This window comes from Dysidea avara, chromosome 1 (genome assembly GCF_963678975.1).
Source record: "Dysidea avara chromosome 1, odDysAvar1.4, whole genome shotgun sequence".
NCBI lineage: Eukaryota > Metazoa > Porifera > Demospongiae > Dictyoceratida > Dysideidae > Dysidea > Dysidea avara.
In genome coordinates this window covers 11,766,318-11,788,771 of record NC_089272.1, presented here as the reverse complement: position 1 = coordinate 11,788,771, position 22,454 = coordinate 11,766,318, and the positions used below count along the sequence as shown (strand labels likewise).

The 22,454-nt window shown below is 39.0% G+C and overlaps 2 protein-coding genes and 2 long non-coding RNA genes across 44 annotated transcripts in view; 1 reads left to right on the top strand and 3 right to left on the bottom strand.

Annotated features, from left to right (window-relative positions):
• LOC136256291 (AMP deaminase 2-like) overlaps positions 1–11,439 on the bottom strand; it is a 75,646-nt gene extending 64,207 nt beyond the window's left edge. For 9 of the 20 annotated variants that reach the window (XM_066049272.1, XM_066049302.1, XM_066049268.1 and 6 more), the window contains exons 1-16: positions 10,885–11,433; positions 10,503–10,619; positions 10,401–10,457; positions 10,218–10,346; positions 10,041–10,171; positions 9,800–9,983; positions 8,542–8,705; positions 8,414–8,493; positions 8,285–8,358; positions 7,813–8,014; positions 5,576–5,655; positions 5,324–5,488; positions 4,811–4,929; positions 4,314–4,445; positions 3,910–4,094; positions 1,306–1,368 (exon numbers count right to left, since the gene is read on the bottom strand). Coding sequence is in view for 5 of the 20 variants with exons in the window: in XM_066049215.1 (XP_065905287.1) it covers positions 1,306–1,368; positions 4,314–4,376 (126 nt within the window). In the remaining 15 variants the exon portion in view is untranslated. Of the gene's footprint in view, positions 1–1,305; positions 1,369–3,904; positions 4,095–4,313; positions 4,446–4,810; positions 4,930–5,323; positions 5,489–5,575; positions 5,656–7,812; positions 8,015–8,284; positions 8,359–8,413; positions 8,494–8,541; positions 8,706–9,799; positions 9,984–10,040; positions 10,172–10,217; positions 10,347–10,400; positions 10,458–10,502; positions 10,620–10,884 lie in introns of all 20 variants that reach the window. The other 11 variants (XM_066049329.1, XM_066049335.1, XM_066049247.1 and 8 more) reach the window with 7 other exon arrangements.
• Positions 1–22,454, top strand: part of LOC136256555 (uncharacterized) — a 294,555-nt gene that overhangs the window by 125,187 nt on the left and 146,914 nt on the right. The gene's annotated exons all lie outside the window — the stretch shown is intronic.
• Positions 15,138–22,454, bottom strand: part of LOC136256393 (AMP deaminase 2-like) — a 331,896-nt gene continuing 324,579 nt past the window's right edge. For 18 of the 22 annotated variants that reach the window (XM_066049490.1, XM_066049387.1, XM_066049459.1 and 15 more), the window contains 7 exons: positions 20,597–20,718; positions 20,303–20,458; positions 19,263–19,398; positions 19,042–19,117; positions 17,782–17,933; positions 16,837–16,961; positions 15,138–16,786 (listed from right to left, as the gene is read on the bottom strand). In XM_066049490.1, coding sequence (XP_065905562.1) covers positions 19,305–19,398; positions 20,303–20,458; positions 20,597–20,718 — 372 coding nt within the window. In that variant the 3' untranslated portion in view covers positions 15,138–16,786; positions 16,837–16,961; positions 17,782–17,933; positions 19,042–19,117; positions 19,263–19,304. Of the gene's footprint in view, positions 16,787–16,836; positions 16,962–17,781; positions 17,934–19,041; positions 19,118–19,262; positions 19,495–20,298; positions 20,459–20,595; positions 20,719–22,454 lie in introns of all 22 variants that reach the window. The other 4 variants (XM_066049355.1, XM_066049431.1, XM_066049422.1 and 1 more) reach the window with 4 other exon arrangements.
• Positions 20,725–22,454, bottom strand: part of LOC136256540 (uncharacterized) — an 11,589-nt gene continuing 9,859 nt past the window's right edge. Inside the window, exon 4 of the long non-coding RNA XR_010701535.1 lies at positions 20,725–21,047. This is a non-coding gene — a long non-coding RNA (uncharacterized lncRNA). The remainder of the gene's footprint in view (positions 21,048–22,454) is intronic.

Genomic DNA, 22,454 nt, shown 5'->3' with positions numbered 1-22,454 from the left:
CAGGTTCGTAACCAGTGCCTCCATAGAGAAGTATATGATGGTATCTTTTCCTCATTATCCAAAGCAGCCAGGTGCTTTATATAGTTAGCATTCATATAGCCACCTCTCCAGCTGCCCCAGCACAGGAAGTAGAGGAGATATGAGAAGGACAAGTAACTGTATTTCGTGATAGCGTCACATCCATGCATGCATGCAAGCGCAACATTCATCGCTGCCAGGTGCATTCACTATGCGAGTCACTCTGTATTTATGAGTCACTAAAAATTTGGCACCTTGAAGGGGTGAGATCTGTAGGCAACCAGTGCCTGCAGCTCACCACATGTACATGTACAGTATTTAAATCAACTCATAGTGTCTGAAAGTTAGTTGGTGGTGGAAATTTGTAGCATTTGCTATAAGGGCATAGATAATGATAAGCACAGTGATCCTGTATGTATGTAAAAGTAAGTGCCTTAAAAACTACAAATTTTTATGCACAAAATGAAGTGGCAATGACACCCCTCAAACCAGCCACATGGTTAGTATGACATTTGTGACCTAATTTTAAAACGGTGATATATGCACATTTATCAAAATCTATTTTATTAGTTCTTTGTTGTTTACAGGGACAGAGGAATGGATTGGCTAAGTTTCAGCTTCACAAGATAAGCAGTGTGGGAAATACAGTAGTAGTCACAAGGACGAGCGAATAAATCAATATGTACAGAAGACATCGAGAATATAATCTTAAGGCGCTTACGTAAGCCATCATAACTTACTGATACAATATCAGAGTTGAAGTTTTGCTCATTGTATTTGCCATGAATTGTGAATCCACCAAGGTATGGAGTTTTTGCCAAAGGTATTCTTCTGTGATCAGGAAAGAAGGCAAATTTATTGAAGAAAAATCGTCATAAATTTTTTCGTCCCCGCAACGTAAACAAACATTTGTAACTCAGAAACCCACCTGTTTATGAAGATGAAACAGGAATTTTGAACTCCCTAAAAACTTGGGGTAAAAACTTGTGTATCTTTTTTTCTTCTGAAGCTTGCATTTTAACTCATTGTTTTAGAATACATTTTATTACAAAAGTACTATTGTGCATAGATCGACGGTTTTCTAAAATTAGATCACATTTTATAATTCACGCAGTCCCTCTTTATGGTACTATTGTAATCATGTATTCTCAAATAGTACTGCCTTTGACACTTTGTTCTGTGCCATTCTAATCAAAGCCTTTGTTTCCAGCTGTTTTATTTACCAGTAGTTTGTCAACTACATAAATAACTTCACACTACTACAACACAAGTGTCAACAGTTCTTACAGCATGAACATCAAGGTTGTCCACATACAAGTCATATGCTTTCAATTGCAAATCATCAAATACCTAAAAATGAAATTACAAAACACACTGTAATACACACCCACATGTATCATAGTGCTGTATAGTAGGGATCATGGAAGTTGTCCAAGAATATTATCTAAAAACCAGCCTCACTTTTCCTTCATAACAGCTTGGCTTGGCATAATTATTGTATTATGAAGGAACAGATATGCCAGATAGACGTCAGTCATCTGAGAGACAGGGTAATTGATGAACACCATGATTCGGTTTTCGCAGGTAACTTTGCCACCAAGAAGATAGCTCAGAGAATCAGTCAGTATTTCTACTGGAGAGGGCTGAAGAGTCAAGTGTACAAGAAGTGCGAATCCTGCGTTACCTGTGCGTCAGTTAGAGGGCAAGGGCACCAAGGGAGACCCCCTCTGGTAAGTATACCTGTTGGTGGTGCTTTTGAATGTATAGGAATGGACTTTATTGAGCTAGAGTGTAGTAAAGCTGGTAATAAATATGCTCTTGTATTACAAGATTATTTGACTAAGTGGCCCGAGGTCTATGCAGTACCAAACAGGAAAGTTGAGACAGTGGTCAAATGTTTACTAGATGTTGTGTGGAAACATGGAGTTCCTCTAAGGATCATACATGATCGGGCTGCAGAATTTCTATCAGAAGTTGTACAGGAAGTAGCGACACTAATGGGGGTGTCTCAATTTCCCACATCTGGTGGACATCCACAGACAGACGGGCTTGTGGAGAGATTCACTCGAACTCTTAAACAGATGTTATCAAAGCTGGTGAGTAAGGGGTGGTCGTGATTGGGATCAGTTGTTGGGACCAGTCTTGTTTGCATACAGAACCACACTGCATTCTTCAACTGGAATGTCACCATTTTACCTGATGTATGGGAGGGACCCCAAATTACCATCATCTCTAGATTTTCAGACACCAGTGGTAAAGTTTTCAATTATTGAAACTGAGTATGACAAGGGACTTGAGAGAGAACTTAAACAGGCCAGACAGTTGGCGAAACAACATATTCAGTCGGCACAGCGAAGCCAGAAGTTTTATGACAGAAGTAGTAAAGAAGTTAAATTGAATGTTGGTGATAGAGAAATGCTCAAGGTACAGCCACAATTTAAATTAGACAGAACATTTAAGGGTCCTCCTGTGATTAAGTCCCTTTCACCAACCAATGCCATGATACAGGTACAGGGTGACAGCTCTGCAGATGTGCTGAATGTGTCGAGGCAAAGGCTATCATTGTGTGGCCCAGCTATGGCAGATGCTACCCCGTGGATTGGGCATTCAGGAAGCTTCGTAAACGCCGAGAGATTAACCGACACAGAATGTCAGAACCTGACGAAGACCGTGATATGGCAGACAACTTACAGTCACCAGTGCCAACAGTCACTACTCGAAGTGGTCGTGAAATACGGAGACCCTCTAGATTCAACATGATGAACATCCCAGAGGTCTGTTCTCCAAAGAGGGGGAAGTTGTAAGGACTCAACAATTAGAAGAGGGATCACGTGAGGAGTCAGTGGGATCACGCGTCGAACACATTGTTGGTTTAGACTGAACAGAGGTCCTTGTAGCTGGATCACTCTGATATACTTGTAACTGTTTGGACGCGTAATTGGTAACAAGCGACTTACACGTGTAAATGTATTCAGAGTCTTCCAACAAGTTTCTTTTCAATAAATTTAATTTTCTACTGATTTCTCCAGCCAAGCATCTGTAACTCGGCTATGGATTGATATCTTCACTGTTCAACTTCGCTTTGCCTAAGATGTGCCTTTTCAATAACCTTAGCATATTTCCACATGTGGCCCCAAGTGTGACACCCAACCATGCAGCCATGTTGTGTTTGCTGTGCAGCTGTGCTTGCATGGAACACAATATACCCTCAGTGTGTAGTATGCCGTATATGTGGTAGTCTCGCGTGCCAGGCGGTTTGTGTGGGGGCGGCAAATAAACTGTCTGGTTACTGTTGCACACTTTCCATGAACTCACTGGAATGCAATTAGATTACATCATGGTATTGTTTTGCACCAAGGATGATGTAATATCGTTCCAATCACTTCTGTGAGCAGACTAAGACGATAATTGTACTGGCATTGTCCTGGTGACGTATTCGAAACATTGCTGAACATCTTCCTCTATAATTCTGCCGTTTCACAAATCCATAGTGAACCATAATCGTTCTTATACCAACACTTTTAAGAGCCCTGTACTAGGGAAACAAAGATCCTAAACCCATGGCGGTGTCAAACTTTCGAAAAAGTAATCTGAAGCCAAGATTCAGTTCTTTATTACACTAAGAATTAGAATTATTAGTGTTTGAGTCAGCAAAGCGATCTGATTGGCTCTGCCAATATTCCGGCAGTGGTCCCGGAATGTGTGCAACAGTGACCAAAGGGTTTATTTGCTGCCCCCTACACAAACTGTCTGGCACGCAAGACTAATATGGTGGCACTAAAACACTGGCTACAGGTGAACTAGACCCTTCTCGATTCTAAGTCAAAGCCTATCAAGTTGATATAATGCTGTAAGTATATACATGTACCTGTAGGTATGTATTCACCTTACCTGGCTGCTTGTTTCTATAGGTTGATAACCACACTTTTGTCACTCCTTTCCTCTATTGATGTCTTCATAAGCCAAACATGCCATGGAGGAGACTTCAAATTATCAAGCTGTAGTTCTTTTTTGTTATGTACAGTTCACTGATTACTACATTAGCAGTAAAAGCAAAAAGTTTCCTTTGCATTTGCCTAATATTTTAAAAAATGTAATGCAAATGCTCCTCTTAGAGAACGTGAATGCAATGCAAATGCATAAAACACACACACACACACACACACACACACACACAAACACACATGTTTTCGCAAAACATTTAAAGAAATCATGTAGGCATGCAACCACAGCCAGCCTGGGTTTGGCTGTGAGCTCTGGTTTAACAAAAAAAACACACTGTGCATATGCATCACCTGCTTCAGTGTACGCTGTTCCCCATTTTTAATAGTGACCACCATGTCACATTGTGTCTTCATCTGTTTCTTTATGAATCACAGTAAATGTTTCTGGTTCATACAGGATGCTGCATGTACATGAGTATCCACCTGAGGATTAAAATAATGTATAAAAACACTAGTATAGTGTAACCAGGAGCACACAATAGCTGCAAGGCACACACTACTGGTATGACATCATTTATACCATCACTAAAGCCAAAGTGTCAATTAATTTTTATGCACACATTTATACATACACACCCAACAGTTTCACTATCAGATACAGTAGTTAGATATACAGATGAACAGACAGATACATATGACTGACTGATGATTAATACAGTAGATACAAAACAAACACACAGAGTATATTTAGTTTCTAGGAAGCCAGGCATACTCACAACTATTTAGCAACTAGCTGTGAGTGGAATTACACAGTATACTGCTATATCACTGTAATAATATAAATATACCTTGCGGATCACGATGTGGCACAGATTTCTGAGCAGCTAATCCTCTCACTCCATTGAGCAAAACATGGAGATTGAAGCGAGCCTCCAAATAGCGTAGATGGTGATAACAGAATGACTCGCTAATAATAGAAATACCACACAATATGTGTTATTGTCAATATTACATCTAATGTCTAGGGGTTTACTCTACAATAAGATACAGTATTTCTCAAGGCTGAACAGCAGTATAACAATTTACTATCTCCGTATATCATGAAAATATATATGCAACTACTGTATATGCAAAAACAAGTTGATACTTCTAAAAACCAGGCATCCATGCAGTTAACAGTATTATTCCAGATAAATGGGCAATATATGACTACAAATTTAATTGCAGGATAAAGGGTGTTAACCTGAAGCAACACCTTTTTGCTCTGTATGGATCAGCAGGCACCATAATATATAGTATTTCAAATAACTCCAGCACGTGATTGGTAAAGAGTAGCTTGTGGAGACAAGCAGATTACTTACCTGTTTATGCAAGAGCCATATCAGAGTGACAGCTTGTGCTTTTGTCTCCAACCAAGTAAAATTTCCTATCGTGGACCATTTAGTTCCTGGCATTGTAATGTCTACTTTAGCTGGGGTACGGTACTTTACTTCAGTGTGCACCATGGATGGACTACTGCATCATATCTAAGGATAGAGAATAAAGGTACTTGCACCTGTTCAGGCAGTTACAGTCAAGCAGTTTCTCAGTCCTACAACCGGCCACTTACTTACCTAGTGTCATCTCACTGTCAGGTCAACCATACAAAGCTTCATCATGGTACAACTTGGTATCATCAAGGAACTTCTGGACCCTGACAACAATAGTGGTGTACTACAGCTCATGGACTACGTGTTGGTTTCCTATCTTTGTTAGCTATTTGGTGTGGCATGCCATAGTAGTTCAGTACTATGGATAGTGTGTTCCCATCAGGATAATGTGTTCTGTCTGTTTCGGTTCCCTTGTTATGTTCCTGGGAGTTATGAGTGGTTTTAATCTCCACCACTTGGTATGTGACTTCCCCCCCCCCCCCCCCCCCCCCCCCCTCAATCCTTCAATTATGTGGATTTAAACCTGCTAAAGGCACGATGACATTTACCAAGGCCTATTGCTGATGTGAACGCTTGACCACCTCCCGCATCATTTATACATGGATAGACATCAGCTGTGGTGGACGGTGGGTCCCTGTTTCAGAAGTCATGGTCAGTTGTGTGTTCCCTGTGTAGCCATGAATGAAGCACTTCTATTTCAGTATTAGGTGTCACACTCTCACCCAGTTCGTGAAAAATGTGCTCCTATTGCAGTCATTTAGTGCAACATGTCCATGATGATGTGTTCCTATGTATTTCACATAGTATCCTATAACAGTTTACAGATAGTGCTCCCATTTTGGTATTGGGTGTTACAATCTTATTGCTTTGAGACCAAAACACATTATCTGCCAGGCTCATCTAATGTGTACACACCAAATAACCAGTCAAGAATTATTTTTGCCCTTGGAGCAGAGACAATGAACACTTTCCATTTTTGAGCTGAGATGCATATACGCATGCTGCCCCAATAGCTCAGATACCCACTTTGTACTGAAGTTGAGGTGGGCATGCTACACCCAATAACTGATAATAACTATAAAACACTTCAAGATGGACACATTGTACCCACTAGCTGAAGTATAAGCGTTCCTCTATTGGAGGTAATATTGGAATGAGTATATTGTGCTATGAGGGAAGCCAGACATCAGATCTTGGCATTTAATTGAGTAATGTGTTAATGGTTTGGGTGTGACCACGAGGCCATCCTAACAGTAAACTGTGAGGTTTCAGGTTATAACGTGTGCCAGCCTACTTGTATCAACTGTACAGATGTTGTCAGCAAAATTCCCGTTAGCCATGTATTAACTTTTACTTGTGGTATACACCCAAATTTGATAGTAACTACAGATGAACATTTGACTGGAACAGTTAAAGCAATAACAAAGTGTGTTATTAGTTGACTCCCAGGATAGTGTGAAATACTGGATACCAAAGTATTTTCTCAATACCAAATACCGGGATCAAAAATGCCATACTGCCCAACAATAAGTCAAAGTGTGTAATAGTTAATACAAGATAAGTGTAGAATGTAAATACACACACGCAAACGCACACTCACACTTACACAATTAACACACACAACACATACTACATAAACACTGCACACACATGTACATGTATGAACATGTATACAAACACATATGTGACCGGATCTGCAAAAACAGGACATAATCGCACAAGCTTAAATTTACAGTATAAAGCATTGAATACATTGGGTGAAATACTTGCGTATTATTGAAAAATTCTGTAAATTTTTTGAACGCCTCTTTCTTAGTGATTTTTGAACGCCTCTTTCTTAGTGAAGGAAGGGACTAACAATAAAAACCTGGATATCTATCTTATTTGCCTGCGCAAGAGGAGTTGGAAAATCTTTGTTTCGTTGCAGTAGACCCAAGGATACAGAAGTTACAAGCATTTGTTTACATCAGGTCGAAGCGATCGTACGCGGTCGATTTTTCTTCACGAATTTTTCCTTTGTATGCAGTGAAGAAAAGTGAGTAAAGGAAAAACTCACACAGATATTGATTCCGCTATTCATGGCGAACACGATGGTGAAAATTGTAGCTCCATACCTCAATCCGTTGGTAAGTTACAACCGTTTTAGTAAGCGCCTGTAATTTATTTTCCCTATACACTTGCTGTACAAATATATTTTTCTGTTGTTGCTACTTTGTAGGACTGTAACTCCCAGAGTTATTGGCATATGGAGCTGAAACTTTGCAAGTGGGTACATTTGGCTAAGTAGATTATAAATATTTAATAAACAGGAATTCGAAAAATATGCGATTATGTCCTGTTTTCGAAGATCCGGTCACATATGTACTCACAAGCACAGGTGCATGCACACACAAGCACACACATCACACGTGTATACATACCAATAACATCTTCAGACCTTATCAATAGAGTCTTCAGAATTTCAACAAAAGGCTCCTGTGTTTTGAAGTATACAATTTAGACCTACAGTACTAGTGTTGGCTCTGACATTTAGTGAAAACTGTGAAGTGGTCCATTCCAGTAGTGACATCCACTTCAGTCAACTTATTGTCAATGAGGATATAATAGCACTGATCTTGTCATCTGAAATGAAGTCACAAACACTCTAAACATTGGAATAGTACACACATACATGTAACATGTTCACATTACACTCATTAATCTAGACCACATTAGATTAACACAAAAACAACAAATCATAAATGAATACTATTGTGCAAAACCCTTGGGGAAATTGAATAAACATATGTCTTTTTTCCCCCTTTCAATTTACACAAAACATGCAATGGTATATGTGTGCAACATGTGGATCTTAGTCCTGTTAGGCATTGACTACCATATAGGATTACCGACCATGTGATCCATGAAGGCTCGTGAGCCAAGAAGCTTCTAGTTTAGGGTCCACAAGAGTAGATTGCTGGTGAAATCTGGACAATTAAGTTAATAATAATTAAGGTCTTATAAAAGTCTTACAATTCTCACTTAAAATCTGTAAGATTTCAACATCTTGTCTGTGGTTTTATTGAGTTTGTTGATCCCTTGTCTGAATCAGTGGAACATCACTAGATGTAATAATATACCAATATGGTTGAAAAATTTATTGCTATTACTTTTGTACATTGAGACTTCATCAAGCTTTTGTCTTAATCCTTCATCACCAATATTAACATTTGCACCATCACATCCAAATCAATTTCTTTGGTTGCTCAAGACCCATGTATGCCAGAGCTCTGCTAACACACTCAGTTAGGCCAATAACAGTTGTATTTTTAGCCTGTCGAACACACAAAGATTGTTTCTTACATGAACAGTCCCATCAATGTTATTGAAGTCTAGGTAAGTACATAAAAACAGTTCTTATTCAGCACTGCCAGTATCAGTGCTGTCATCAATGTGCATACTAAAAAACTTGCGACATTGTAAAGCCTTGCAAAAATTTAACCACAAATCCTCAGTAATAAAATCAACAAATGCAGAACAGGCCATGTTTGTTTTATAACCTTCACCTAAATTAACTCCTTGTCTCTCAAATAAATCACAAAGCGTAGGCATCTTCACAAAAGCAATTCCTTTCCTAGCAATAACAAACACAACTTCAAATTTTTTTGATCATTTTCTCCTCAAGAGACTTGTCCATTATATTCAGAGCTCTGACAATTGGGGCAGATTCCATAACACTAGACCTAGCCGTCTTTGTGGTACACAGAGATATACATGTCGCTCTTGAAATGATCTTTGAAGTTTCAACATCAAAGGTTAGTGGCTAACAAAAGTGGCACTATAGCTTCTCATTCCTCTAAGCCTATCACCAAATTCTTGACACACCGAGCAACACAAACTCGTCACATGGTTGACATCGTTTTCAACCTGTTAAATTTCAGCCACGTCATCAACTGCATAGACTTAACATTTCCCCTTATCCATTTCTGCATGGTAGATACTGAAACCACTAGTTTCTCTGAAGGAATAGAACTACTTGTGTAGCATCTCTAGGTCTTTTATGCACGGACATTTTTTGTCCTTACATAAATGGAAATCTGCGGACATTTAAAGTTTTGTCTGTTGACCGCATATTATTTTAAGCCCTGCACACACACACACGCACACACACACACACGCACACACACGCACACACAGACATCCACATTTATGACTTTAAAGGACCATGACTTACTTCCTCGAAATATTTAGGCTGTACAGTTATAGCCACCCTAGATGCTTTACAGCCTAGAATTATTGTAATAAGAGTCACCCTCGGATAAGAGCTATAGCTTGTATCTGAAAAAACTGTTGTAAGTGTTGATCTGTTGCAAGTGTTGATAAGACAAGTTTGGCCTTGTTTAATCATCTGTCGATACCATCACTCACCTATATCAAAAATGCTATTTCCTGGCTTAAAACAACTCCTTTGTCAGGTTTCTGCTTCCAGTCACTTGTGAATCCATATAAACACCACGAACTGCGACCACACAAGAACATAGTAGCAGCCTTCCCATAGTAGCTGCAGGGTTTTACTTGCTGCAAGTTATAGTAGCCGTGGCTATTAACTGATCTATTTTATATAACATATACATGTATATGACCACACACATTACACAGTTTTACTAACCTTAGCTTGTAATAGTCCAAATAACAATATTTCAGGACATTGTTTCAGTGGACCACTCAACAATTGAAAACTTCATCGAAGGTGCCAGTGTCAGCAATATTGAGTAGGGTTTCCACCAGCTCCATGACATCCTAACAATCACTATAGCAACAGACCACTACACCTCACTATACTGACCAGGTAGTAATGTAACTTGGACTCCTCATCAGGGTGAGACACAAATGATCCCATTTCTATCTTACGACCACTAGGGAACTGGGTGAAACTGAACTCTTGGCAGTGGAGGCCTTGATGTATCCATGACAACTATCAACAAGACAAACCAGTAAAACAGGAAGTACATACACACATACACTGTACCTGTCCCATAGGATTTTTTCATTCAGTATAAAGAGCATCCACTGAGAACAGAGCTCCCTACACACACAACAGATACTACATTGTATAATAAGGTACACTTACCACATTGACAGCATTGTGGTAGGTACTGAGGATGATCTTCAACCCGTCAACATCATGTAGGAAGAACTCTGGATAGTCCATAGCTAGCATCACATTTCTGATACTCAATGTGGGAACCTAATGATATAGTATACTGTAGTTAGTTGGGATATTGAACATGAATGTAGAGAGTGCTATTAGGACTGGAATATACGTAATACAGTGGGATCTGTTATGAAGTCACAACGAAAGATCTTTGAGATTTTACTTTGTCCATCTAAGAAGGCAATAATAGTAATGCCCTCCAGCCCGGACTCCAGGTTAGTAGTACATAGCAAAGATTCCCATTACTAATTCACACAATTGCAGTTACCCGAGTACTGGAATAATATTGTTTGATCACCTTCTAACTTGTAACTCATGAATATAGTATCTCCGTTTCCAGTGCATCAGCATCCTCTATTGTTGCTTGGATCTTGGTATCCCATGTCTGCCAAGGTAGATCTCATAGCCTCAATCTGCTCCAATGACGTTTGGAGAGTGGCGGTACGGTGTCTCTCTCATTAGGAGCTTCATCACTGTCTAATGCCAGTGGGAACGATCTTTCCGAACACTCGTGTGGGGTGAGCGCGGTGAGCCCTTCTCAACCCTCGGAGGTGTGAAACTTCCATCGAAGGTCGCCAACTAATAAACGAAAAAGAATAACAGTATCGAGAGGGAGAGTCGCTTGCCTTACTGGATACCGTTATCCTTTTGCCACGGTACCAGACTTTCTGGTGACAGCACCAATGTGATGGATGTGCGAATAGTTCCAATATCGGTGTTACCAGGTTCTATTAGGTGGGACGTTCGATGAAAGCCACTCTACTCCTGTCACGTTGCACACACGAGGCGGGAAAGATTATTCTAACTAATGCACACAAAGGATCACGTGTACAACCACAATAATGAGTAACTATAGTAAACCTAACCTAATACATGAACAAAGTTTAGCTATAGAGTGAAGTCACTCATCGTTCTCAACATAGAGAGTTCAGTTAGAAACAAGTCACCTGTAGAGAGATCAACTACAAACCATAGATCTTGATCATACCTACTAGATCATATTATTTATACTATGTACAAACTAATCACCCTGAAGGATCAGCTGGAAACAAGTCACTCTGCAGAGATATCAGCTAGAAACAAGTTACCCTATAGAGAGATCAGCTACAAACAAATCACCCTGTAGAATATGTGCTAGAAACAAGTCACCCTGAAAAGAGACTACAAACAATGAGACTGAGTTTCGACTACAGTTCAGTTATGAAAGAAATCACCTTATTACATGTGTGATATCATTCAGTGTAAAATATACAAATATTTACTCAGACAAAAAGGTATACACATAATTGCTTCTTGTTTTTGTTCCTGCAATTCGGCATTTCCTGCAGTGAGAAAAACAAACAAGTTAAAATGAAGCATCAAAGCCATATATGGCCAGCTTTGTGGCTTGCAATACAAAAAGAAGCGATATCTAAACCAAAACAGCCAAGCTGTAGAAAAAGTGCAGCCCCCAAAAGGCCAGGGTGAAAAAGATGTTAAATCCAAGGTAGTGGCAAAGAAATGACAGGTTAATGGCAAAAATTTTAATAACGACAATTCAGGTGAATTCGGTGCCGAATCTTATAGTGACATGTGGAGGAGGCAACACAAATTCAGCTGAATCATCATTATTAAAATTTTGGCCATTAACCTACCATCACAGCCATTTCTTGTCCGCCACCTTGGATTTCGCATCTTTTTTCACCATGGCCTTTTTGGGGGCCGCACTCATTTTTTACAGCTTGACTATTTTGATTTATACTATACTGCAGATAGGATTTGTGAATTTTAATTTATTAATATTATTATTATAGGGAAAATTCTATGATGTGACAGCTCCATTACTGCATCATACATTTTTGCAGCAATGGTGCAGTAGACATATACAATGGTGTAAATAAAATGATTTTCTCGTGTCCTTGACACTTCCTGTGTCTGAATTAATTGAATACTAGCCAAAAGCTATTAAAGGCAGTAAACCACACAGCTAATGCTTATAGCTAATTGTGCAAAAAGTTTGTGTAAGAAATTTCATAATTATAAATATTGTACAATGGAAATAAATTACAGCAATAATTCAACACTGGGAAGAACAATGTTAAGTATGTTTGAGTCATATCTGGCTACCTGGCTTCTGCCTGTGGACAAGAAAGATGCTTATATGTTGTAATTAACTGCAAGCTTTCATTTATAGTGATGACCTTTACCTATAAATTGTTAAATGAATTATAAATGCCATACTAACATGCTATTACGGTAGAGATACATACATGGTGTTAATAGAAGTGCTGATCCTAAGGGCTTCTATTGTAAACAATGCTGTATGTGTAGTAAAGTGTGGATACGTATGCACAACTTGCTTCACATGGGTATAAGCACATGTAGTCATGCACGTTCTGTATATCAAAGGTGAGTGCATATGAGTTTGCATAATATACAAAGTATTGAAAAAATATGCAACATTTCTACATAGTCAACTACTCAGTTAATTCCTTTCTTTTTCATTCTAGTCCTGTACTGAATTAACCACACAATGGATACCTTATTTTAAAGCCAGTTGAGCCACTTACTACCACACTATTCCTGCAGCTGGTTACATAGTTCATACAAGGACTCAACTTCCATACTGGAGTTGCAGGGGCGGATCTAGGATTTATAAAAGGGGGGGGCTAACTCAGGTACTAATCTCTTGGGTAGAGGTGTGTGAAGTATGCTGGAACTAGGGGGGTCTGGGGGCATGCCCCCCCAGGAAAATTTTGAAAAATAGATGCTAAAATACTGCAATTTGGAGACATTTCCACATAAAATTCATACCTGTAGAAATTTTATATACTGCCTTTAGATTATACTGTAGGTATGGCTCTCTCTGTGAAGCATTTTGCTAATGGAAAAGTTTGGGTAGGTACAGACAACCAAGTACATGATGCACCCCTCTCACAATTGCACAACACTGAATAGGTGCATGTTAGAGTAAGAATGTTGAAAGTAGAAAATTTTGAAATTTGAACAATACAAGATTGAATCTGAGAGCATTTTCAATGGAAATTGTGTACCTGAATTAAATATTGCCATACATATTAACTACACAAGTAGATGAATGAAGCCCTTTAAACAGACCAATGCACTTCATTGTATGTATAGGTGCAGGCAGATTTGGAAAAATTCCATACCAGAACCAACTACATGTTTCCAGTGAATGTTCTATTAGAGTAGTTAGCTGACTGCTCTATTAGAGTATCTTGATCTTGTACACCTCCAATGCTGATCCAGGTCCTTGTTGAGCATAAATCCACTGATAGCATAAATTTTAAAACTTATAGGAGTGTCTTTTTATGCACTTCCGTTGAATCAGCTGTATAGCTTCCGTTGAAACAGCTGTATAGGAGTGTCTTTTTATGCACTTCCGTTGAATCATCCCGCTTTATTGAAGAAATGGTTAGCGAAGATCAAGCGACAGAATACTCCTGTGAATACAAATTCACGGGTGTGCAGCAGGCATTTTGTTGGGGGCAAAAAGAATGGAGATGATGATGTTCCGACCATTTTCGCCTGGACAAAGCCACCTAGGCCCCCACCACGAAGTAGACCAGAGCCCTGTTTAAAGCAGAAAAAGCGTGTTCGGAGTGTTGCTAATAAAGAAAATGATTCTGCCATTGGTACACCTCAAAATGTCACCACCACTAAAGCTACTACTAATGCTAGTGTGGCCTGTGATTCTCAGATTTTAAATTTTAAAACTTTAGCATAAATCCACTGATAATACCTTGGAAAGATGTTTATTAGGTGGTTTTATGAGTATTTGTATTATTAGTGATCATATAATTATGCTAAGACAAAATTTCATTATAATACTCAGCATATATTGATCAAGTAAAGCCTAAATATGAAGGGGGGGGGGGGGGGGGGCTTCAGCCCCCAAAGCCCCCCCCCCCCGGATCCACCCCTGAGTTGCTACATTGTGAATCCTTAGTTTTTTGAATACCTTTAATAATTTGTTATTAAGCAATCAGGTGATTGATGGCTGACTCAGTACAGGACTGGCAATGTGAATGTAGAAGGGCACCTGGTTAAAAATTATTCTAGTAGTGAAAATGAAAAAGAAAGAAATGTTTGTGCACTGCATACTTGACTGTGTAGAAATGCTGCATAACTTTCTTCGGATAACCAAAGCCCATTTATTCAGTTACTCTAATAGAACACACACTAGAGACAAAATGATCTAATTGAACAGTCATTCTTGGTATTATGGATAAAACTGACTATGGAATGTTGAATTTTAAGACTATTAGAGCCAGGTGATTCCATTATGGCAGATCGTGGGTTTACAATCAGTGATATATTGCCACCTGGTGTCACATTAAATGTACCACCTATGTTAAACGAGACTGGGCAGTTGACAGATGAGGAACGAACTACCACAAGAAGAATAGCTTCGGTACGTATACACGTAGAAAGAGCCATTCGTCGGATAAAGACATACCACATATTGCACAATGTTCCTAATACCATGCATAACCAAATAAACCAGATCTTTTTTTGTATGTGCCATGCTAACAAACTTTTTACCAATACTTGTAAATGATATAGAACATGATGATGAACAATAATTTATCAAAAAGCCATTGTATACAATATCAATACAGTTGTATGATGGTTCACATAAGCAGCTGCTCAGACTGGTGATCTAGTAGAAAAATGCTGGTAGCATAAACTCTTGATAAAAGCTACATAACCGAGGTAGGCATTCGTCCTCCCACAGTTGCTTATCAAACTCTACATTTAATATTTCCATGGACGTAGGGGTCCATACTACAAAGTCACAAAAGTTGGTCTGTGTAATGGCAATTGCACCCTGTATTTGACAATAGTAGTTGTGAGATTTGTCCATAACAAAGAGCCATCTTCATTGCAACTTTGACAGTGTTGGCAAGCCTCCAGTATAGTTAAATTACTGGCTGAATAGGGGCACTTGATCTCTAAAATACCAACCTCTCTTCTGGAACTACTGAACAATACTCCATCTGGACTGGCACCTAAATAACCAGGTTCTCCTATATAAAATCCAGCCTTACGAAGTTTCAAATTTCTGTGGCGCTGCGGTAGGATAGCAGCGTACCGATCAAAAGCAACATGTTCGTGTTCTCTTCCCCATCTTATAGCTGCAACATTGGAAAGATCCTTTGAGTGAAGGTCACATCCTAGTTTGTCAAATGCAGACTTGCGTAACAATACTCTACCAAAATTAGATGCAGTTAATCGCCCAAAATGCTCCTCATGCCAGCGCAATGACACAGCCTGTTTCCTAGTTTTGGTTTCAACTAGCTCTTTCTGAGCAACTGTAGGTGTAATACCTTTCAAAAATGTTTCACCAAAACCAACAATGACATTAGGTGGAGGAGGTAGCGGTGTTTGACAAAGCTCAGCCTGTACACGGGCTCGTACACTCCTTGGAGTTAGTGGCAGTAATGTTATGCTGGAATCAGCACTAAGTACACTGTGGAGCAAAAAGTTCTGTAAACCCACATGTATACGGTAGTGTCTTTAGGCTATCACCTACCTCATCTAGTTCATCTTGAGATGTCTTCCTCATTGACAGTGGTCTTGGATCGAAAAATTCTCTCTTTTCTTTTTCTCTTCTTCCCAAAAACTGCTGATTCAAATGAAATATCTTCTACCATCTTACTGTCAAGGCGTTTATTCCTTGGTTGGTTCCATTTTCGCAAAACAGAAGTACAGCTGGCTTCATCAAGCTGAATAGCAGTTGATCTCATCTTCACAAAATCTTCTAAGCAGTAACACAATGCTGCCAGATGTTTGCAGCTACCCCAGGGTCCCTTACCCGCTGGACAAGTGCAGCTGGCTTCCAAAACACTTGCTGGTTCTTGCTGTAAAATGACAGTGGTACTATATTCGCGGTCTTTCATCATTTCAGGAAGGCAAATTACTTTAACAACAAAAGGTTCCTGTGAAGAAACTTTTAACTGCTGTACATGTCCTTCCTTAAACAGACGGTATCCGGATTTTTCCAGTTTTGGCATTCCAGCCCATCTTCTTCTTTCATGTAAATAAAATAATCTACAAGCATTTGGCTTGTGAAGTTTGGAAAATCTTTAAATACTTCGGCAATTGGCTTTAATACACAGTCTTGAGCTACATTCAGTCGAGTATCTGGCCTTTCCAAAGCTTGTCTCCCCTGACCCATTAAACTGTGTTCATGTACCCTACATACAAAATTATTACATATACGTATCACGCAGACACAAATACCAACCTTTCCACTAGTTCAACTTTTTTTCCCTTGGTTGGTAAATTATTCCGCGCCAAAATCAACCTCAGTTCTTGCACAAGCATTCTTTCTGGCTTCTTAGACTTAGAGCTAGTAGCCATGGCAATACACTGAAAAAATAATGAAGATTAACTTTGCTTTGCTAAATTCTAATTAATGCACGCTATTACAACAAGTCACTTTACAAACATGATAGCGCTGCTTTCACGGGTGCATACGGTAAAGTACCTCACGCGCAATACAATATTGAAAGGAGAAAACAGTACAGCTGTTACAAAGCGCTTATCTCACAAAGCTCTCAATACTTTCTGTACAAAGTTGACCCCACGTAAAGCGTGTCGCGGCGATAACACGGACATGACACAGACATGTAGCGGTAAGTATCCGCTTAGTGTACGAGTATTTATATGGCTTCAAGCGTTTTGCATAAGGCCTATTACTAGGCTGATACTCTAGCTACTTGGCTATGCTGCCTTATGCACACGCACACAACTAATACATCCTCTGAAGCTTCTTTTGAAAATGTTACCAAAGCTTCACAACTTTCTTACAAATGTCATGTCAACAATCAATGAACACAATTGATGGTTATTAGGGTGTATAGGTAGAAACTCCCACACTTTGTTATACTGTAGCTCCAGTACAACCATTGTTTAAACTATAATATGTAAATAACAGCTTTCACAAAGGATGACAATACTCGCACAACTGGTTATAAACTTGTTAGTATCCATGGTAACAAAGCTTTGGCGGGGTAAAGCAGCATCCAATCTGAATGTTATGAAACTGAACGAAGCTTTGTAGCTTTTGAACTACAGTATTTGTCTAATCCTAACACACACACACACACACACACACACACACACACACACACACACACACACACACACACACACACACACACACACACACACACACACACACACACACCTTTGTTGCAGGCTATTAGCTGACAAGTTATTAAAGATAAAGTGGGTCTTATCTTTCATAGCTTCTGTGGCTCCTTTTCACTCTCTTCTTTGTCAGCAGCTATGTACCAGTAGTGTATCGATGTTAGTGGCAGTAGCAATTGAGGCAGGTTACTACAATATGCAAACAGTAACATAAAACACAATTTGAGGATATATATACTAGTAATAATAGAGAAGTTTAGTATGTACTTTGGACTCCAATTGTCATGCTTTATATTCTCAGCCACAGAACAGCTTTCCATTACGCTTCAAGGGAAAGAAACATCTCTGCAGCAAGTGTTACAGACATTGAGGCTGACTAATGGTTTTCTAGCAAGGCAGCGAGATGATAATTCACTCAACTCATTTTATTCAAGAATACTTGAAGCATTAGATGATCTCACTAACCAGCCAATTTTACCACAATTTAAGAGGTTACCCAATGCGGATCCAGGATGGGGCATTTGGGACAAATACCCCCCTCCCCCTCACCTTGTGGAGGAGCCAGCCATGCTTCTGATTAAAATAGGTACTAATCTTTGTCAGGCCAAGATCAGTTTATCAACTCATGAAAATAATATGTACATTTTACTACTGAAACCAAAGCGAACAGGCCAAAATGGCAAAAATCAACAGCAAGACACTACTAAGAGGTGATTATATATATTTGCTGCTTCAAAAATGCAGCACTGAACTAGAGAATCTGGCTCACCTACAACTGACCCTGTTTTTGCCCCAGCCTCCCCTTGCCACTTCCTGGATCCACCCCTGCTACCAAGACAAAGTGCTAGTGCACCATCAGCATATCTTTTTGAGACCCCTCAAGCTTACAGTATTTTGAAGTACTTGACAACAGTGTCACTGATTTGCATGCTAGGTCTCAACAAAATAGGGGAATGCCTATTGGAAAAAAAATCTTGTTATATGCTGCTAATGGTAGCTTTACCATGATACTCACTGAGTTGAAAATATATAAGTGTGATGTAAATATTGACAGGCTAACTGCTCAGCTGAAAATGTTAACGGAGCTTATTTGTACAGGCTTGCACGATTGTGTCGCGTTTTCGCAGATCCGGTCACATATAGTTAGTACCAAAGAGGATTACCTATCTAACCAACAAGCCATGAAAGAGTTTAATGTCAGCTCAAGGAATATAGTCACTACACAGTTTCATTGTACTACTCCAATAGAACATACACTTTTGACAAAATACTCTAATACAACAATCACTTCTACTACCTGAAAAGATTTCCAGTGAGTGCCTCACTACTCTCCTGTAGTGGCTCCTCAGGACACTCTTCCTCCTCCAGGTTTACTATGGTATACATGGGATATGTATAATATTATAAACAATAAATTAATAAAACAGATGGACACCCTCAGTGGTAGACACAACACAGCCATTATATTACTAGTAACACTACATGTACATCACTGTCTCTACTAACAGTAAACTGTACTTTCACAATATCACCATGTCCATCATCCATGTAATCAAATAATCATCTATCCTTATAAGGAAGAGCAACTGCTCCTTTATCATCATCATGTGGTCTGTATGGTTTATGTTTACCATGACCATATTTGGTAAGGGACCTATAAGGTGATAACAACAACACTTCTACAAACCAATTTTAATAAACATCATATACAACTGGATCTTCAGTTATCCAAACACCCTTGTTGTTAGAGTTAGACAAAAGTACACACTGTAAGTGAATTTGTGAAATATACATAGCTCTGTTCATTTACTCTAATAGAACACACACATATCCATCATCTGTGACCAGATCTGCGAAAACCCGACATAACCACACAAGCCTAAATTTACAGTATAAAGCGTGGAGAAATACTTGTGTATTATTAAAAATAAACATGTAAAATTTTAAAACTCTTTGTTGTTGGTGAAGGAAGTCTAGCAATTAAAACCTGGATATTATCTCATTTCCCTACTCAAGAGGACTTCAAAAATCTTTGTTTCATTGTGGCAGATACAAGGATACGGAAGTTATGGGCATTTGTTTACACTAAAGTAATAGTATGCGATCGATCTTTCTTCACTAATATTGCCTTAGTATATAGTGAAGGAAGGTGATATAAGGAAAAACTTACCCAGTCATCAATTCCTCTACTCATAGCAAATGGGATGGTGCAAATTTCAACACCCTACGTCATTCTGCTCATAAGTTACAACCATTTTAGTAAGTGCCTATAATTTATTGTTCCTATAAGTACTTGCTGAGTGTACAAATTGACCTTTTTGTTGTTGCTACTTTATAGGGCTGTAGCTCCCAAAGTTATTGGCATATGAGGCTAAAACTTTGCCAGAGTATGCATTTGGTTATAAATATTTAATGAACATGGATTCGAAAAATGCACGATAGTGTTGGGTTTTCACAGATCTGGTCACATATTATAGAGTGTGACTCATTACTTTGTCATGCAATGCATTAAATTACTGGTTACTGCAAAAGTAATCTTATTACAATATCTCACTCACCCAGTGTAAGGTTGTAAACAAGCTAGTATGCTGACAATATTCTCAGTGGTCAGGTTGGGTCGAGGATCGTGATCCTTCTTCACTAAGAAGTTGATACAAGCTACCACAAATGACTCGTGTAGGAAGGTATCAAAACACAGTACAGTAAGATGGAGCCGTAGATACAACAATCAAATTGTACAATGAATGACATTCAGATAAGGACCACATATTATAGTTGATACAATGATACTTTAAATAAGTGTATCAGTAGTGTACAAGTAACTGCTCAGCAAACGTATATGGTGTAGTACCTGATGAGATTTGATCCTCTCAGACACCCACATGTTTAGCTTGTGGTAGTCTCTACGAGCTGCCAGGCAGGCAAGGTCGATGACAAATGGGAACTGTGTAGCCTTCAACATCAACATCAAACACTAGAGGAAAAACAGTACAACATATAACTTGCATGTGTAGTGTGTGTGTGTGTGTGTGTGTGTGTGTGTGTGTGTGTGTGTGTGTGTGTGTGTGTGTGTGTGTGTGTGTGTGTGTGTGTGTGTGTGTGCGTGTGTGTTATCGATGTGCTATAGTCCCTACTGTAGTTGAAAATTCCAAATTTTTCTGTGTACTAGTTTGTTAACTTTTTTTGCAAATAATTATTAAGACTGGTGAACTCATGCATAGCTACCACATCTGAAATGGTGCTGTGCGTCCCAGCTATATCAATTATTGTCCAAAAAGGTATCCATTGTCAGCTATATTCAACCTGTTACACAGCATTTCGAATCAAGAACTGTTTGAAAAGCACCTCTGCAATCCACACATACTGAAAGAAAGAAATGGTGCCGCGCACCCCAGTTATTGTCTGAAAAGTGAAGTATCAATTACGCTTCATTGTCGGTTATATTCAACCTGATATACACAGCAGTACAAATCAAGAACTGTTCGAAAAGCATCTCTGCAATCAAAATGACCACTATGAAAATTACGGACGATTTCTGTTACGAAGGACACGAAGACCAACACATCATGTGCTACTACCATATTGACACTTTTCGCTGTAAGCAAAGATGAATGGGACACAAAGGAGGACACTAGTAAGTCCATGAAGAATACTTTGTATGCACTGCGGTATGCCAAAAGGCACTTCTCGTGCCAAAGCCACGTCAAAAAGTGAAAAAATCAAGCCCATAGTAGCCTTAGCCGTTATCAAGTTACGCTTGTCTGAAGGCATCAGTCAGTTGCTCAGTCAGTAGAAAATTCCGTTAAAAGCATTTCAGGTCAATCTGAAAGCTTGTTTGGGATTAGTTTTACCTAACCAATACTGCCTCATCGTCGTCAGGAGGCTGGTTTTTGGGTGATATTATTTTAGATAACAGTACTATCCTACTGTATGATAAAATTGAGGATTTGAAAAATGTTTTCAATAATTTACACAATCCAGTTTTTTAAAGTCACTGAACCAGACCAACACATTGTTGCATTAATTCCCAACCAAGTACATGTACTGTACAGTAAGATAATACTGTATATTAGAGATCAGTTTTTCTGGTCAAAAAGATCCAGCTTCACAATACCTTCATTGTGCCTTGGTAGTATTGGTTAGGTATAACCAAGCCCAAAAGTGCCTTCAGTACAACCCAAAATGCTTCCAATTAGTGCTGGACGGTATTGAAAAATAGCAAACAGTATACCTTCCATAAAAAGTACCATGGTATTACTAAATATTGTGGTATTAATGTAAAAGCCATAAAGCACCAAATACCCATGGTAGGTCAGCAAACCTCAGGTACAAATTACCACAAACAAACTTGTTTACATAGTTTGGCTAGCTGACTACATCATCACCTGCCTACAAACATTGTCACATGTCTGGTTGCCTTCTAAATATGGGATGAAACAAGCCCACAGGGAGGCCATAGTGCCCAGATGGTATGACAGTATTAAAAAAAAAACAGGCAGTATCAAAACCAGTCTGACTTAAATATCACAGATTACTAACAATAGCAGTATGTCACCTAGCTCTACTTCCAATATTTCGCTATAAATTTTAAATTCAATGGAATTTTCTACTGACTGACTAATTGTCTGCCAGAAAAGCGTAAGTAGACAACAGCTAAGGCTACATATTTTCAATGTTCGATGTCGCTTCACCCCAATATGTGCCTTTTGG